Genomic DNA, 19,221 nt, shown 5'->3' with positions numbered 1-19,221 from the left:
CGAGAGAGAGAGAGAGAGAGAGAGAGAGAGAGAGAGAGAGAGAGAGAGAGAGAGAGAGAGATTGATTTTAATTCTCACGAAGCTCTAGAGAGGCATTCTTCAACTGGGGCCTGGGCTTGGAATCTAGTAGGAAGATAAAACCCAAGCATGGATAACTGATACACTTCACATGATAAGTGCAAAAAAGAGACACAGAAAGGAAGTGCCAAGAGAAGGAAGGGGGGTGGAATGCAAAGGGGAGCAATGAGGAAGGTTCTTGCCTCGAAGGCTCTTTGAAAAGGCCAGTGCGGGGGAAGGAATCAGAGCAGGAAAAAAATGCTGGAAGGACTGGACTGGAGGGTGTGTGTGTGTGTGTGTGTGTGTGTGTGTGTGTGTGTGTGTGTGTGTACACAGAATAGATACAATAGATACAGGATGGAGAGTTTGTCCCTTTGTCTTGTCCTCACAGAGAGCTCCCTATTCTGCCAGGTTTTTGAAAACTAAGAGTACTTCCTTCCTAGATAGCTCAGATCTGCAGCAAGGAGGAATGTGTTTTTCCTGCAGTTGGTGGGGAGTCAAATGTCTTTAACACTTGCCTGAGTCTGTCTTGGTTTTCCCTCCTTTCTTTCCCTTTCTCCTTCTCCTTTTCTTTTGTACAGCCAAATGGACCTCAGATTTCTCAGTGGAATCTTTTCTTTGAAACTAGTCTCTGGTATACTTATAAGTGAACAGGAGATGGAGTTTCCAGCCCAATTTCTATTTCATCTGTTGTTTTCCATTTAAAACAGTCCCCTCATGGAACTTATAGGAGTCACAGTCCTGGATAAGTCTCTAGTGACTGATAAGTCCAATCTCCTCATTTTACTCGTTTTCTGGAAACTAAAGCCCAAAGATCTTTGCCTAGGTAGTAAGGAGCAGAGCTGGGATTTGAATTCATGTTCTCTGAATTTTATCTAGCATTTCTTGAGAAGACCAGTTCTTTCCATTATGTCATCCAACATCACTGTATATCTACTGTCTTTGGTATTGTGGAGGAGTCAGTGATCTATGTCACAGATCCTGCCCAAAGTATAGCTAAGGAGATAAAATGGACTCACATGAAAGAGCTGCATGAAATACAAAATGATATGTAATTCAGAGCTGGAATAATATTGTGCGGATTCCAAAGGGGTGATTTAGGGATTGAATAAATGAGGCTAGAATAGATGAATCTTGGGCTGGACATGTAGGAGTTTGTCATATTTGGGTTCCATTGACATCTCAACATGTCTCCAGTTATCTGCATTTATTCTCCCCAGCCATTATAGGAAATAATTTTATTTTTTATTTTTTAGAAAAATGTTTTCCATGGTTACATGATTCATGTTCTTACTCTCCCCTCCAGCCCTCCGAGCCCGTGCCCATAGCTGACACGCATTTTCACTGGTTTCTTCATGTGTCATTGATCAAGACCTATTTCCATATTATTGATAGTTGTGGTCATTTCGAGTCTACATCCCAAATCATGTCCGCATCAACCCATGTATTCAAGCAGTTGTTTTTCTTCTGTGTTTAGGAAATAATTTTAATTAAATAAAAAGGGACTCAATTCAGTGGAAAGATCACTGAATTTAGATTCAGAGGAACTGGATTCAAATTCCCTTGCTATTTTTAATGCTTATGTCACCTCAGGCATGTCACTTAAGTTCTCTGGGCCTCAGTTTCTCATCATTAAAATAGGAGATTGGATTCTGAGGTCCTTTCCAATTCTAAATCTGTGATCCTTTTGTGCCTATGTATGATGGATTCTCTCTAGCACCAGAAGTACTGGGTGGGTGGAGAGTATGCTGAGAGACACAGAGCTGTCCCAGGGGCTGAGGTTCTGAAGAGGCCGGACTGACAGGATTCACTGGTGTCGGTTTCCCTCATGACCATTGTTCTGCCTTTGTTCTCGGGAATCACAGGGCTGGCAGTGATTTCAACACTGAGCCATATTTTTGGGCTGTTGCTCTTAAATTTCCATTTGAAGAAGTTCATCCTTCCAATTGTCTGACCTGTGTTCCTGTTCCAAGTGCCATTTGCCCCTAGGGCTTTGCTCTTGCAAAAGGCTGGGATCAAGATGTCACATTTTTACTAGCGAATCCTCTCAGGCAGGCCAAGGAAGATTGATCTCCTGTGACAATGAGGTCAAGTGTATGACCTGATACCATGGTGAAGGACAGTTTGGGAAAGAACCTAGCTTTTTCTGTTTTTCTGCCCTATCCTTATCTTTTTCCTTCTTGCAACAGCCCTGCTCTGGGTCCCTCTCACAAGGCTTGGGGTTGAGGGTTTGCCTCGCCATCCCCCCAGCCCCCACTGCCACACGCCTGGACAAACTGAATTATTTTCCACACAGGAGGCCAGCAAGTCTGTATGTGGCTTTGGTGAATCATTCTTGGGACTCTTACAAGAATGTCGTCAATCTGTTTTCAAGCTTTCTCTCTCTGCCTCAGCGGCACATCAAGGTCTCCTTTAAAGATCCAGCCGTTAAGCTTTTAGATGAATTGGGCACATCAAAACAAGATTGTCCAGTTTCTCACTTCTAGATGCCTGGGACTGTAGCCAAAGATCTGTGGGCTCAGCTGGTCTTAGTTATCACTACAGAGAAATGGGGATACAGCCTTCTGTGAGGGTCATATCCTAAAGACACTATCCGCTTCCTTCTCCCCAACTAGTGATAGAAATCACTGAATATCACAGCTGGAAGGATCCTTAGAAATTGTTTAGACTAAGCCTCTCATTTTTTATAGGAGGAGGAAAATGAGGCCTGGGAAGGGGAAATAATTTACCTAAGGTCACAGCCAGTGAATGAAAGAACAGACTAGAACCCAGGTGTTCTGACTCCCAAGCCACTGTACTTTCCAGCATCAAGCTGTCGCTCCATGCAGTTACTTCTAGAGCATCATTTGATCGTATTTTAAAGGTTTCATTGATGTTATTTTTGCCATAGTAATTTTTGAATGTACCTCTTCTTTGTCACAAAGAAAATGGAGTTAAGCAATAATGACTGACAAAACAATATCATCTGACAACGTATTCATTTTTCTATACTCTTATGCTCCCACATCTTGCCTAAGAGGAGGGAAATGGGTTTCATTGTCTTTCTCTAGTACCAAGATTTTTATTATAGTTAATCCCACTTGGTTGCCTTTCCATATTGTGCTTATATATGTATGTATATATAATTGTATAATTTATATATAATGTATATGTATAATATCATTTTGTTGTTGTTTTGTTATTGAGCCATTTTTCAGTCATGCCCAACTCTTTGTAACCCCAGCTGGGATTTTCTTGGTAAAGATACAGGTGTGGTTTGCCATTTTCTTCTCCAGCTCATTTCACAGAAGAAGAAACTGAGGTAAACAGGGTTAAGTGACTTGCCCAGGGCCACTCACTAGGGAGTATCTGAGGCAAGATTTGAACTCAGGAAGATGAGTCTTCTTAACTGTAGGCCTGGCACTCTATCTCCTAGGCCACCTAACTGCCCCAATGCGATGGTATAACATTATTAAATGTATACTTACGTAATCCCATATGTGACAACAATATAAAATTCTGTGTATTATCCTCCAGGGACTCCTTACCTCAAGTTCATGCAGATCTCCCTAAATTCGTCTAAATATCTTATATTTGTTGTTTCTTCTGGGGCACTAATATTCTGTTATGTTCTTGGGCCATTGCTGGTTAAATCACTCACCTCTCAGTAAGCCATTAAATTGTTTCCAGGTTTTTGCTATCACAAAGAATGGTGCTTGATTTTATGCAGAAATAGCCAACTTGTTTAGGCTAACTTGAGCGACTGTGTTGTAACAGAGTATTGGTTTTATAATCAGGAAGTGTGGGATTGAGTCACATCCCTCCCATGAACATTAGCTTCCCCGTCTGTAAAATGGAACTAAGAACCCCATTCCGTTCTATCCTTCGCTCCGTTGCCAAAGTAACCCTAAAGCACAGGTTTGACCCGGTCATTGCCTACTCCATGAATGCCAGTGCTTCCCTGGTACCTCCAGGATCCAGAACAAAATGCTCTCTTTGGAATTTTCTTTTATACATTATACATTATACATTCTTTTATACATTATAAATAAATTATACATTTATACATTTTCTTTTATACATTTTATACATTATACATTTATACATCAGTTCTTTCCATGTACTGTATGATCCAGCAACACTGGCTGCCTTGCTGTTCTTCAAAGATGACATGCTATTTCCTGCCTCTTCACTTCTTTTTTCTGGCTGTCCCCCCCCCCCCCCCCAGGCCTAGAATGTTCTTCCTCTTCACCTCTTCCTCCGACTTCCTTCTCAAATTCCACCTTCTAAAGGAGATCCTTCTAGGTCCTTAACTCCTTCCTCCTGAGATTACCTTTCCATAGTAATTATATATTATATAATTATATAGAATATATTTATATCTATTTAAAATATATTTATGTATATTAATATATAACTATATATTATATGCTTAATTACTTATATGTTATTATGGGACTCTTTCTGCCCCCATTAGAATGTGAGCTTGTGAGGGCAGGGACCCTGTTTTTACCTTTCTTTGAATCCCTATTGTTGTTCAGTCATTCAGTCAGGACCGATTCTTTGTGATCCCCCCTGGACCACGGCTATCTGTGGGCAAGGATACTAGAGTCGTTTGCCATTTCCTTCTTGAGTAGACCCAGTGGATACTTTTGTCATGTAATTAGAGATTAAATGACTTGCCCAGGGTCACACAGCTAAGAAGTGTTTGAGGCCAGATTTGAATTTTCCTGACTTCCAGGCCCAGCATTGTAACCACTGAGCCACTTAGCTGGCTCCTTTGGAATCCCTAGCACTTAGCATAGTAACTGGCCCATAGTGAGTGATTAATAAGTGCTGATTTACTGACTAATAATATTTGTGCTATCTAGTCCAGGGATGGGCAGACTGCAGCCCCCTGAAATGTTCTATCCGGCCCGTGACATTATTCCTAATCTGATGAATACACGAGTAGGATACAATACAATTAAACTTGGAAAGAGTTGCCTTAGAAACAGATGGACAGATGAGCATTTCCTTTCCTTTAGCCCCCTCTTTAAAAAGTTTGCCCATCACTGGGCTAGTCCATTATTATTCTATGCATTGACTCAGAAAATAGTGAGAAGTGAATCTCTCTTACAACAAATTCTCTACAATAAATTATTTTTTCCATCAGTTATAGTGGAACTACTCAGAAAAGACCCATGTTGGAGGAAATACAATTTTGATGATGTTGAGAGGTTGATTCTAAGATATCTGGAAAAAAGGGGAAGATACCAAATAGTTTTGAAAAATCATGGATATTATCTTCTCAAAAAGATAAATGATAAGATATCAGTAACTGCCAACCCATATGTCTTCTTTTTCATGTCAACAGTATCTTTATGAGAACCATTTCTAACATGAATTAAGAGCCTATTTGATAAAAATATCAGAACTGGGCAGGTATATTCTTAATATTCTATAGTCATTCACTTCTTTATGATCACACGACTGAATGACACAGAGAGTTCAAGATTGCATTGAACCCCAGGCTTGGAAGAGACTTCAAAGGCCATTTGGTCCAAGCTTTATTTATGAAATCCCAATGTATTCAAAACATGGTCATCCAGCCTATGCTTGAACACAACTACTGGCAGAGAAACCACCATTTCCCAAGGCAGGTCCTACTGCTTTGAGATAGCTCTGTTTGTTAGGAAGTTCCTAATTATTTTTTCTTTTCTTTTTTTTTTTAAACCCTTAACTTTTGTGTATTGGCTCCTAGGCGGAAGAGTGGTAAGAGTGGGCAATGGGAGTCAAGTGACTTGCCCAGGGTCACACAGCTGGGAAGTGTCTGAGGCCAGACTTGAACCTAGGACCTCCCGTCTCTAGGCCTGACTCTCAATCCACTGAGCTACCCAGCTGCCCCCAAGTTCCTAATTATTTTAAGCCTAAATTTTTCTCTTTGCAACTTTGCTCTAAGTTCTAACTTCTGGTGCCAAGCTGAACAATTCTAATCGCTCTTGAATGGCAACTCTTCAAATACTTGAAGACAGATCTCATGTCTTCCCCTTCACTTCCATCTTCAAGTGTTGTCTAGACTAAACATTCCTTTTTTCCTTCATCTGCTCTTATATGGTATGGTCTTTAGGCCTCTCACCATTATGGTTACACTCTAGGTTGTCAATCCTTCCTAAAATCTGCCAGTATCAAATATGACACTTCACATATTTTCTGATCATTACAGAGTATAGAAGAACTCTCAGCAGGTGATGGTTACTGGAATCCTCTTAATGCAGTATAAGATTGCCTTATTTTGCTGGCAGTAATATCATACCATTGACCCACATTAAACTTATAGTCCACTAAAATTTTCAGGGTTTTTTTTTTCAAACAAATTGCTGCCCTCCCTCTCTTATTTCATACTTGTGAATTCTGAACCCAAGCATAAAACTTTACATTTATCCCAGTTCAATTTGATCTTAGATCTGGCCTGATGACCTAGCCTTTTCTCTTTTCCAAGATAGTAATTTTTTTTATATAAATATTTCTTCTCTAGGTCTTAGTTCTTTTCTCATTTTTCTCCTCTATCGTTCTCATTTGATTTTTAAAATAATTTTAAATGACTCTTTAACTCTTTTACAAATTCTTTTTTTTTCATTTTTAACATTTATTAATATTCATTTTTAACCTGTTTACATGCTTCATACCCCTACTTTCTCCTTCACCCCCCGCATTTCCCCCACCCATGGCCTACACACATTTCCACTGGTTGTAACTTGTGTCCTTGTTCAGGGCCTATTTCCAAATTGTTGTTAGTTGCATTGGTGTGGTAGTTTCGAGTCTACATCCCCAATCATGTCCGCCTCAACTCATGCATTCAAGCAATTGATTATTTTCTATGTTTCCTCTCCTGCAGTCCTTCCTCTGAATGTGGGTAGCATCTTTACCATAAATCCCTCAGAACTGTCCTGTGTCATTGCATTGCTGCTGGTACAGAAGCCCATTACATTCAATTTTACCATAGTATATCAGTCTCTGTGTACAGTGTTCTTCTGGCTCTGCTCCTTTCACTCTGCATCACTTCCTGGAGGTCTCTCCAATTTGTATGGAACTCCTCCAGTTTATTATTCCTTTTAGCACAATAGTATTCCATCACTAGCATATACCACAATTTGTTCAACCATTCCCCAATTGAAGGACATACCCTCCTTTTCCAGTTCTTTGCCACCACAAAAAGCGCAGCTATAAATATTTTCATACAAGTCTGTTTATCTATGATCTCTTTGGGGTACAAACCCAGCAATGGTATGGCTGGATCAAAGGGCAGGCATTCTTTTATAGCCCTTTGAGCATGGTTCCAAATTGCCAGCCAGAATGGTTGGATCAGTTCACAACTCCACCAGCAATGCATTAATGTCCCAATTTTGCCACATCCCCTCCAGCATTCATTACTCTCCCCTTCTTTCATTTTAGCCAATCTGCTAAGTGTGAGATAATACCTCAGAGTTGTTTTGATTTGCATTTCTCTAGTTATTAGAGATTTGGAACACTTTCTCATGTGCTTATTGATACTTTTGATTTCTTTACCTGAGAATTGCCTATTCATGCCTCTTGCCCATTTTTCAATTGGGGAATGGCTTGGTTTTTTATACAATTGTTGTAACTCTTTGTATATTTGAGTAATTAGACCCCTGTCAGAGTTTTTTGTTATAAAGATTTCTTCCCAATTTGTTGTTTCCCTTCTGATTTTGACTACATTGTTTTTGTTTGTACAAAAGCTTTTTAGCTTGATATAATCAAAACCATTTAATTTACATTTTGTAATTTTCTCTAACTCTTGCTTGGTTTTAAAATCTTTCCTTTCCCAGAGATCTGACAGGTATACTATTTTGTGTTCACTTAGCTTATTTATAGTTTCCCTCTTTATGTTCAGGTCATTCACCCATTCTGAATTTATCTTGGTGTAGGGTGTGAGATCTTTTACAAATTCTTGTTGAACTTGTGTCTAAGTTGCATTTATCTTTGAGGATTTGCTTGTTGATGTTTTCAAGTCATTGTCTTCTATGTTTATATCTTGAGCTTCCCTATAACCATAGTAACTCTTTAAGGTTCAGTTCTTTTTTGTTTGCTCATTTTTCTAGCCTATTTCTTATTATCTTCTTTGTGTTATGCTCTATATACTTCTTGGGGGGAATGTTTGGTTTGAGATTTTGCCATCCTGTATCTTTCTGATGCTTTCATAGGTCAGGGTGGGTGTCTAGGCTTTCAGTACTCTGAAAATGGTGTGATCTGGGCTGAGGTCTGCTCATTGCCCTCCTGATCTGACCCTTGGGAAGTTCCTGAAACAGGTTGAATCTTTTGTCTTATTTTTGAGAATTTTAGTAGCAGTTGCTGGACTTAGTCACTGTTAGCCTGCTGGGAAGTTCTGTGGGTTTAGAGTAACTGTAGGTCTCCTTTAGTCTAGGATTCTGACCTTGGTTATTTTGCCATAGGCTTAGATGCTAGGCTAAAGGCTAGAAATAAATCACCACTCTACTTCTGGCATCAGAGTCACACAACTGCATTTCTGGAACTTATTCCTTGTTCTCTATACAGGTAAAGCCAACACTCAAGATTATTCCTCTCTGCCCTGAATCTGTGACTTAGAACTGGATGGTGGATAATGGAGTTATCAGATGGTACCCATCCTTTGCACTCAGGAATCCCCTGGGATTTCTTTATACCTTGGTACTTCCTGTCCTGGTTCTCTGTCTCCATTCTCTTTCAGTACCTGAGCACTGAAATACTCCTTATTGTGCATATTCCTGTCCAGATACCATCCTCAGTGTCCAAGACCTCTGTCTTTCTCTCTAAGATGCCCATGTATGGATAAATGATATATTTCACTTTCTCTTGACTATCCTGATCCGAATTTGATATGGTATGTTTTTAGATCATTGAAGAGAAAGTTTACTGGGAAGTTGGACACTAGGGCTTCCTTTTATTCTGATACCCTGACTTTGCCTTAACTATCTTACTGTGGCTCAGACATTTGTGTCTTGTGCCCAAAAATGGCATGAGAGATTTTGTCAAATGCTTTACTTAAGTCTAGGTAAACTTTAAAGCATGCCTCTGGCCTACTATTTAGTAACTTTGCCAGAAAAATAAGTCAGTTTATTTTGAAATGAGTTCTCATTGCTGAAGTCATGCTAACCTGTGGTGATCCCTGCTTCCCCTGCTCCCCAGATATTCACTAACCAATCCTTTTAATAATATATACTAGCATTTTTTTCAGGGGTCAATCAAGTTTACTGGCCTAGAGTTTTGCAGATGCCACTCTCTTCTCTTTCCTTTTTTCACACTCACCTCTCCCCCATATAAATTAGAACATTTTGATCTTTCACAAACTTGTGATACTTCTTCCATTCTCCAGAATCTTTTTAAAAATTATTTTTATCATTTTTTTCTTTTTTAAACTTGAAATCCTAAATTCTTTTCCTCCTTCCCAGCTCTCCACTACTCACTGAGAAGGAAATAAAAAAATTATATAAATTATGTATATGAAATAACATATAACATTTTCATATTGGCCATACTATTAAAAAAAGCAAACAAATAATAAAGGAGAAAATTAACCTTCAATTTCATTCAGAGTTCATCAGTTCTTTCTCTGAACATAGATTGCATTTTTTTTTAAATTTAAACATTTATTAATATTCATTTTTAACATGGTTACATGCTCCTACTTTCCCCTTCACCCTCCTCACTCCCCCACCCCATGGCCAACGCACATTTCCACTGGTTTTGTCATGTGTCCTTGATCAAGACCTATTTCCAAATTGTTGATAGTTGCATTGGTGTGGTAGTTTCGAGTCTACATCCCCAATCAATGTCCACCCCGATCCATGCGTTCAAGCAGCATTTTTTTCATCATGAGCCCTTCGGAATTGTCTTGGATCACTGTATTTTTTAGCCATTTCTCAATTAATGACAATAAATAAAGCCAGATCCCCCTCAAATGATGGTATCTTTTTAGCAAAATATAATTTCCCTCATTATGTCTTTTAATTGGGTCTTTTTTTTTTTTGCTTTTGCTTTGACTGAAGTCATGATTGTTACTCTTACTTTTTTTCACTTCAACTGAAGCACAATAGATTCAGTTCTAGCCTCTTATTTTAACTCTTTATGTGTCTTTCTCTTTCAAGTGTGACTCTTGTAAACAACATATTGTTAGATTCTGGTTTCTAATCCTTTCTCCAAGACATTTCTCATGCATTTTCTCAGTTATGATTATTTTGTATTTCCCTCCATCCTATTTTCTTTTCTCTATCTCTGTTTCTGTCTCTCCCTCTCTCTCCTCCCCTAAATCTATTTCATTTTTGACCATTTCCTCCCTTAATCTGCCCTCCCTTATTGTCATCCCCCGGCCCATATCTCTTATCTCCTTTTCTTCCTATTTCCCTTTTGGGCAAGGCAGATTTCTATACTCAAGTATTTATATATTCCCTCTTTGAACCAGTTCTGATGAGAATGAGGTTCTAGCATTGCTTACTCTATTTTCCTTGATGTGAACTTCAAGGCCAGTGAACTTGACTGATCCCTGAAAAAAAAGTTAGCATATATTATTAAAAGGATTGGTTAGTGAATATCTGGGGGTAGGGGAAGCAGGGATCACCACAAGTTAGCATGGTTTCAGGAATGAGAAGTCTTTTCAAAATAAAATCTCTTCCTTGTGAGCTTCTTTTTTGTGATAAAAATTTTCTCTTTATTCCAGTGCATCCCATTCAAACATAATTAACTGACACTCAGGCCCTTTGTTTATGTCTAATTGGCCTAATAATTACAAAGTTCTTAGGCCAGGGATGGGCAACTTTTTGAGCTTGGTGTGTCAAAATTTGCCAAAAAAAACAAGCATAACTTTGGTGGTGTATTACTTCAAGAAAAAAACCCATAATTTTGTGATATTTATAGTTTAAATAATAAAAATGTATAGTTATAATATACAACTATTTAATAAACCAAAATAGGTAAATTAATATAGGTAGAATTGTCATCTATAGTGCACAGAGTATCTATACTACACTATAGTAAATGTTTTATCCTCAGCATGCGGCCCCATACTTCTCTGAATGCAGCTGCATGCAGCCATGGGTCTTCGAAAATGACTAGGCTTGTTGGTGCTGACATGCATGTCATAGATTTGCCATCACCATCTTAGGTATTACATGTATCATCCTCCCATACAGAAATGTAACATTTAACTTTTTTTTTTTCATGTTTATCTTCTTATATTTCTCTTGATCCTTGTGTATAGATCTTAAATTTTCTGTTCAGCTCTAGTCTTATCATCAGGAATGCTCAAAAGTCCTTTATTTCATTAAATATCCATTCCTCTCCCCATCTTCCCCAAAGACCCTTGGTTTTGCTGGGTAGGTTATTCTTGGTTATAATCCTAGTTCTTTTGCCTTCTGGAATATCATATTCCAAGTCTTCTGCTCCTTTAACATGGAAGCCACTAAATCGTATATGGTCCTCAGAATGTGGCTCCATGATATTTGAATGGTTTCTTTCTGGCTGCTTGATGTATTTTCTCCTTGCCCTGGAAGCTCTGGAATTTGTCTATAATTTTCCTGGAAGTTTTCATTTTGGTATTTCTTTTAGGAGACAATTGGAATATTCTTTCAATTTTTATTTCAACTTTAATCAGTTTACTCTGATAATTTCTTGAAATATAATGTTTAGTCTCTTTTTAGGATCATGACTTTCAGGTAGTCTGATAATTTTTAAATGATTGCTCCTTGCTCTGTTTTCCAGGTCAATTGTTTTACTAATAAGATATTTTAAATTTTCTTCTTTTTTTTCATTCTTTTGACTTTGTTTTATTGTTTTTTGATGTCTCATGGAGTCACTAGCCTCCATTTATCCAGTTCTGATTTTTATTGAATTATTTTCCTCAGTGAGTTTCTATATCCTTTTGGTCATTTGGTCAATTCTGTTTTTAAGAGTGTTATTTCCTTCAGATTTTTTTCATTTGTGCCTCTTTTATCAACCTGCTAATTCCTTTTTCATTATTTTCTTCATTACTCTCATTTATTTTCCCAGTTTTTCCTCCACCACTCATATCATTAAAAAAATTTTTTTCCCCAGGAATTCTTGTTAGACTTAGATTCAATTAGCATTTTTCTTTAAGGCTTTGTTTGTAGTGGATTTCACATTGTTGTCTACTTTTTAGTTTATGTGTTGGTCTTCTTTGCCGTCTTAGTAGCTTTTTATGGTCAAGTTCTTTTTTGTTGTTGTTAATTTTTTTCCAGATTATTTTAAACTTTGAACTTTATGTTAAAGTTAGGCTTTCTTCACCTGGGAGTGGGGAGACTCTGTGACAAGCTTCAAACTTTTCCATGCTGTTGTTTTCAGAAGTAGTTATGGGGATCTGCACGTTTTTGGTGCTTCCAAGGTGATAAGATCCCAGGAGAGGTTGCTCTTCTGGTCTGTGCTCTAATATTTCCTCCAAAAGGATCCCTGCTTCCCTGTAGCCACAAGGATTAGCACTCTTATCTGCCTTGGAATTATGATTAGGTATACTATTCCCTTGTGACTAGCCACAAATATTCCTTTCCATCTTGGAACTGGAACCCAGAAATGTGTATGGGCAATAGAATTGCCTGTCTATGCCAGTTGTATCCAGGGCTAGCAAAAGGTCTCCTGTAATCTCTTTCTGACCAATTGTTCAACTCCCTTACTGCCTCTGAACTGAAGACTCCTGATGCTGCTGTTGCTGCTGTCATAGCCTTCTAAGGCCTTCTACTGGTGCTGTTAGCCCCCACACCAGGATCATAGACTTCTCCTGTAACCTTCTAAGGTGTCTTAGACTGGGAAAATGTCTCACTTTGACCTTTTTTTTGACTTTGTTGCTCCAAAATTTGATTTGAGGAATACTTTTAACATAGTTTAGAGGGTAATATTGAGAGAGTTCATCTGGGTTTCTGCCCATACCCTGCTGTCTCTCCAGAATTTTTCAAAGATCAATAATTGGCATAGCACTCACATGTACCAATTATTTTTTGACTGAAACAATAGAGAGAGCTTTGAGTCTCTGCTTTTAACATAAAGTATGAAAGAGGGAGATTTTTTTTTGTCAGAGCTGTTTGCCACCTTCATGAAGCTTGGGTTTAAATGGAAAAAGAATTCATTATAAATGGTGATTTATCAAAATTATTAAAATAGAAATTTATTTAAATATTAAGCATATTTAACTCTAAATTCAAGGCTTTTTGTCTGTGGATGACATTGTGTTAAATGACATGAAACCTACATCACATCAAATATTCTAGAGCCTTCTAAATAAGATCTTTATCTCCTCAAGAGCTCTGCCTAACACATGAGAAAATACAAATGTACAAAGAATACCTCTTGTTATGCTATGATAGTTATGAGTGAGTCTCTGAGAGGTGGTCCATCATGACATTTACCCTAATGGTACCTATAGGATGTCAGGAGACCTAAAGGTGGGTCCCTTATACATTGGGTGGGACTCCCTATCCCCCAAGAGAGGATTTCCAGGAGAATATGAGCAATAGTTATGCAGGAGGAGAAAACCTGAATAGATACCTTTACTGTTTTAGCACCTACACTAGAGAGATCATAAGATACCTTAAAGCTTATGGAAGTGCTACCTTCCTGCTAGGGTTGTTCTGAGAAAAGCAGTTTGTAAATAGTTCTGTTCCCTAGAAATGTAAGCTATTTTTTGAAATTCAAAGATTTTATTTTCCCAATTACATGTAATAATTTTCAACTTATGTTTTCTGAAATTATTAGATCCAAACTGACTTCCTTCCTCTCTTCCCTCCCCCCACTTGGAGAGGATAAGCAATTTGATCTGGGTCATACATGTATTACATGCAAAATGTACTTCCATATTGGTCATTATTGTAAGATAAACTCATATAAACCCCCCCCCCAAAACCATACATAAACAAATGCGAAAGATTGTATGCTCTGATCTTCATCTGATTCCAAAAATTCTTTCTTTGGAGGTGGATTGTATTCTTTGTCAATACATCCTTCAGAATTGTTCCAGATCATTATATTGTTGAGAGTAGCAAAGTCTTTCATGGTTGATATTGCTATTACTGTGCAAAATGTTCTCCTGGTTCTGCTTATTTCTCTGTATCAGTTCATGTAGATCTTTCCAGCTTTTTCTGACATCATCCTGCTCATCATTTCTTGTAGCACAATAGTATTCCATCATTGTGAGCTATTAGTGACCACTACTAATTACTCTATCTCTTATAAAGTCAGGTACTTCCCAGCTTTCTCATCCTCATTATAAGTTATTCCCCTTCTCATGTTCTGCAGTCCAGCTAAAATGACCTTGCTCTTCCTCACACATGCTCTCTGTCTCTGTGACTTTGTCTCCATGATTTTGCACAGGTTCTCTGTCCTCTCCCCAATCCTACCCCATGCCTGGAATGTATTCTCTTCTCACCCTTGCTTTTACAACACCTGGCTTCCCTCAACATTTAGCTCAAATGCCAGCCATCTCTTTCATGAGGCCTTTCCTGATTCTTATGCCCCCAAATTGCCTGGTATTCCTTTTGCCATATATTGATATAGATGTTGGCTCCCCTGATAGAATGTAAGCTTCTTGAGGTCAGGGGCTGTTTCATTCTTGGCTTTGTATCCCGACTGGTTAGCACAGTGTCTAGCAAGTATTAGGAACTTAGTAAGATGCTTGTTGATTGATTAATCTAGGCTAGCACCCTAATTTTACAGTTAATCCAAAGCCTAGACAATTAAATGATTTGCTTTAGTTTGAACTCATGGGACTCCTTAACTTCCCTAAGCCTCAGAATTCCTGCTCTGCCTTTTTTTGGAGGGGATCAAATGTGTTATTGGCTGTGAAAATACTTTTTTAAACTGGAAAGTGTCCTATACCTATTAGGTATTAATAATGTCATTATTGTAGGTACTTTATAATTATCCCACACTCTCTTCTCTCCATTCACACAGCTGCCACCATGGTGTAAGCTCTTGTCACTGGGCTATTGATCACCGCGGTCTTTTAATGGGGCTCTCCTTACCTTGATCTATTTTTTGCTCAGCTTCCAATTGATTTTCATAAAGAACAAGTCTATCCATGCCATTTTTCTGGTTCGATAAGCCCCAGTAACTTTCTGTCACCTTCAGGATCCAATATAAAATCCTGGGCTTGGCATCTAAAGCCTTTCACAGCCTGGCTTTTTCCTACCTCCCCAGACTTCTTCCTTTCTACTTCCCTCCCTGAACAATACCATCCAGTGACACTGGTCTACTTGCTGGTCATGAACAAAACACTCCATTTCCTTAACTAGGCATTTTCCTGTCCTCTTTTCCTGGAACTCTCTTAATCCTTGTCTCTGCCTTCTGACTTCCTTCAAGTCTTTTTTTTTTTAAACCCTTACCTTAGTATCTAACTTAGTATCAATTCTAAGACAGAAGAACAGCAAGGGCTAAGTAAATTGGGGTTAAGTGATTACATAGCTAGGAAGTATCTGAAGTCAGATTTGAACCCAGGTTTTCCTAACTCCAGGACTGGGATACCTAGCTGCCCCCGCTTCAAGTCTTAACTAAAGTCTTGCCTTCTATAAGAAGCCATTCCAAGTCCTCCTTCATCTTAGTGCCTTTCTGCTTAGATTATCTTCAAGTTACCCTTGTCTGTATCTTTCAGGTACAAAGTTGTTTGCTTGGTGTCTCCCCTGTTAGACTAGAACAGGGGGTAGTGTTTAGTATTTAATAAATGTTTGTTGATTTGATTTGATTTCACTGCCTTTCCCCCATGCTACCTTCTTGCTTCCTTCAAGACTCAGTTCGAATCCCACCTTCCAAAGGCAGCTTCTCCTAAGTCTCCCCACCTAGCCTTGGCAAATGCCTTCCCTCAGAGATTTCCTTCTGTTTGCTCTATGTGTGTGTATTTATACCCACACACACACACATATATATATATATATATATATATATACACACACATATCTATATCTTATATGTAGTTATTTGTTCTGTCACTCCCATTAGATTATGAGCTCCTTGAAGACTAGAGACATTCTGTTTGCCTTTTGTTGTGTGTCCAGCATTTAACTGAGTAGTTGGACCCTAGTAAGGGCTCAATAAATAAATGTTTGTTGATTTACTAATAATGGAAGCCAAAAATGAAATAGCCCTTGACCTCAAGAAGCTTACTTTCTGTCAGGGGAGGCAACACAGAAACAATGGACTAATGATGGAAGCTTTTTACAGTAATTATTGCATATAGCAAACAGCATAAAATAAATCCTCTGAAATGTGAAACTAAGGCAATCTGGTGGCTGGAGGTTATTTTGCCTGCTGAGTCTCAGCCAGTTACCACCCTCAAGACTGAAGGAAGCCCAGGACAATAGGTCTAGTATAGATGTCTACTTTGCTCTTTTTTGTTTTGTGACCTTTCTGCCTCCTTTCTCCCCATTCCCTCTCCAACCCCCTCCCTTTCTGTGAAAAGGAAGAGCTTTATGGCATCCTCATTCCAACAGCTGCACAGGGAAGATGTGAGAAGGGGGCAGTGAAGCTCAATGACCTTTCTAAGCTCTATTCCTTGCTCTGGATTCATCTTCTTTCACATGTGGTTTCCAGTATGTCCAGGATCAGGGGAGAAAAGGCAGTTATTTATTGAACAGGCTCCAGAGGTCATTGTCCAGGCTCAGGGAGGACACTACGGGAGATTTACAGCATCTGGAAATAAGCCTTCTCATCAGCCTTCGTTCCTCTGGATTGGAGAGGCTGTGAGGGAATGTTGGCACTCAAAGAAGGGGCTGAACTTGGCTTTCTGGGAGTTCTTAAGGATACTCATGACTCCTATAAGGATTTGAATTGGAGACTGTGAGAATCTTTATTAGTTTTTCTTTGTCAGTGACCTTTATAGTTATGCTTCCTGAGTGGCATGTTTTTCCTCCAGCAATATTTTATTGTGTTTTCCCCTAATTACATGTAGAAAAAATGTTTAACATTTATTTTCTGACATTTTATGATCCAAATTCTCTCTCCCTCTTTTCCTCCCTCCTTCCTTCTCTCTCTCTCTATCTCTCTCTCTCTCTGTCTCTGTCTCTGTCTCTGTCTCTCTTTCCCTTCCCCACTCCTCAAGATGGTAATCTTGATATAGGATATATATGTTCTATCATGCAATACACATTTCCTTATTTGTCATGTTGGGAAAGAAGACAATTATTGTACAAGAAAAAAACTCACGGAGGAAATAAAATACAATGAAATATGGGATGCTTTGACCTGTATTCAGACTCCATCAGTTCCTTCTATGGCAGTAAATAGCATTTTTTATCATGAATCCCTTGGACTTATCTTGGCTCCTTGCATTGCTGATAATAGTTAGAGTGCCATGGTTTTGTGCTTATATTTGCAGTCCCAGCAACAACAACCACCCAGCAACCACCTCTCAAAGCCAAGAGCTAATGATGCTCTGAAGATGAGGGCATCTGTCCGAATGACCCGTTACCTGGAGTCCTGGGGAGCAGCTCGGCCCTTTGCGTCTCTGAATCACAGGGAGAGTCTAAGCACTGAGATCCTCATCCCCAGAGTGAAACGAATAAAGGTAAGGGCTGTTTAAACATTTTTGTTCTCTGACATACCCTTTTCATCCAAAACCAGATCTTAGCATCTCTGCAGCTAGTGGTCTACTGTATAATTTTTGGGGAGATGTTGTGGTGTGGAAGGAAGAACCATGTAACAAGGAATCAGGAGCCCTGAGTTCTAATGTTAACTCACCCAGGTCATGTGAGCATGGTCAGTCCCATCAAACATTCATTAAGTGCCTACTGTGTGTGCCAGGCACTATGTTTAGTACTGGGATGCAAAGAAATACAACAAAGTCTCTACCCTCAAATTTCATACTTTCTAACTGGTGAGACAGCATAGAAATAGGTAGGTACATTTGAGATGTATACCGAATAGATGGATGGCAAGTTAAGAGGAGAAAGCACTAGTGGGGTTAGGAACAGCAGGGAACCCAGAAAAGCTTCCTGCAGACAGTGAGACTTGAGCTTTGGACTCCAGATTCCTCACGTTTTAGCATGAAAATAATAATTCCTGCCTTCATGGACCTGGTATGAAGGTCAAATGAAATAATTCAGTGCTAGCATTTTTAAACTCTTGTCATCAAGGCTCTACACTATATTCTAGGCAATGGGAATACAAAGACAAAAATGAAAAAGCAATCCCTACAGTCTTAGTTTACCTTCCAGTGGAGATCATGGGAGGATGTACAAAGCTGGCAGTATTGTTTTTGTTGTTTAGTTGTTTTTTTCAGTTGTGTCTGACTCTTCATGACCCCATTGGGGGGTTTTCTTGGCAAAGATATTAGAGTGGGTTGCCATTCTTTCTCCAGCTCATTTTTCAGATGAGGAAACTGAGGCCAGTGAGACTAAATGACTTGTCTAGGATCACCCAGAGAAGATGAGTTGTCCTGATTCTCAGCTCAGTGCTCTAGGCATCATGCCATCCAACTGCAGGATTATTAATAACTTGAAATGATTTGCTTTGAAATATTTACCTCAATATTTTATTTTATATTCTAGTATGATTGCTAGTAACAAAAATATAGAATATTATGGAATAATATGGAATAATCATAAATAGAATACTTGGGGAAGTTAGGTGGCTCAGTGGATAGAGAGCCAGACCTGAAGATGGGAAGTCTTGGGTTCAAATTTGGCCTTAGCCACTTCCTATCTGTGTGACCCTGGGCAAGTCACTTACCCCCAGTTGCCTAGACCTTACCCCATATTCTGCCTTGTAACAATTCCAAGACAGAAGGTGAAGGCTAAAAAGAAAAAGAAATTAAAAAAGAAAATCCTTTTTTTCTGGGCACAGAGGGCAATTCTGACCCAAAATGTGGAACATGGTGAGTTTTGGGTGCTGACACCTGGTCACCCTTACAGGAAGCTATTCCATTCCCTACTCATACTGTCACTTTCACATTTCTTTGGTGCTTTTCCAGGTACAGTGTTATTGCACCTGGAATCTCATTAGGTCCTCACAGTGGTCCTGGGATTGTGGGAGGGCAGATGCAGTTATCATCTCCTCTTAGAGATGAGCAAACCAAGGCTCAGAGGTTGCCCAAGTGAGTCGCAGAGCCCAAACTCAATGTCTCCTGTCATCACCATCTGGCACTGTTCCTGTTATTTGGGGGTAGGAGTGGGATGGCTTATCTGGGGAGGTTGGACT

The 19,221-nt window shown here is 39.0% G+C and overlaps 1 protein-coding gene across 1 annotated transcript in view; it reads left to right on the top strand.

Annotated features, from left to right (window-relative positions):
* ADCY7 (adenylate cyclase 7) overlaps positions 1 to 19,221 on the top strand; it is a 57,880-nt gene that overhangs the window by 16,589 nt on the left and 22,070 nt on the right. Inside the window, exons 4-5 of the mRNA XM_044659725.1 lie at positions 16,618 to 16,766; positions 17,402 to 17,590. Coding sequence (XP_044515660.1) covers positions 16,618 to 16,766; positions 17,402 to 17,590 — 338 coding nt within the window. The remainder of the gene's footprint in view (positions 1 to 16,617; positions 16,767 to 17,401; positions 17,591 to 19,221) is intronic.

The sequence above is a fragment of the Gracilinanus agilis genome, chromosome 2 (assembly GCF_016433145.1).
Source record: "Gracilinanus agilis isolate LMUSP501 chromosome 2, AgileGrace, whole genome shotgun sequence".
Classification (NCBI taxonomy): Eukaryota; Metazoa; Chordata; class Mammalia; order Didelphimorphia; family Didelphidae; genus Gracilinanus; species Gracilinanus agilis.
The sequence above is the reverse complement of the archived record's forward strand: the minus strand, read 5'-3'. Positions and strand labels throughout refer to the sequence as shown.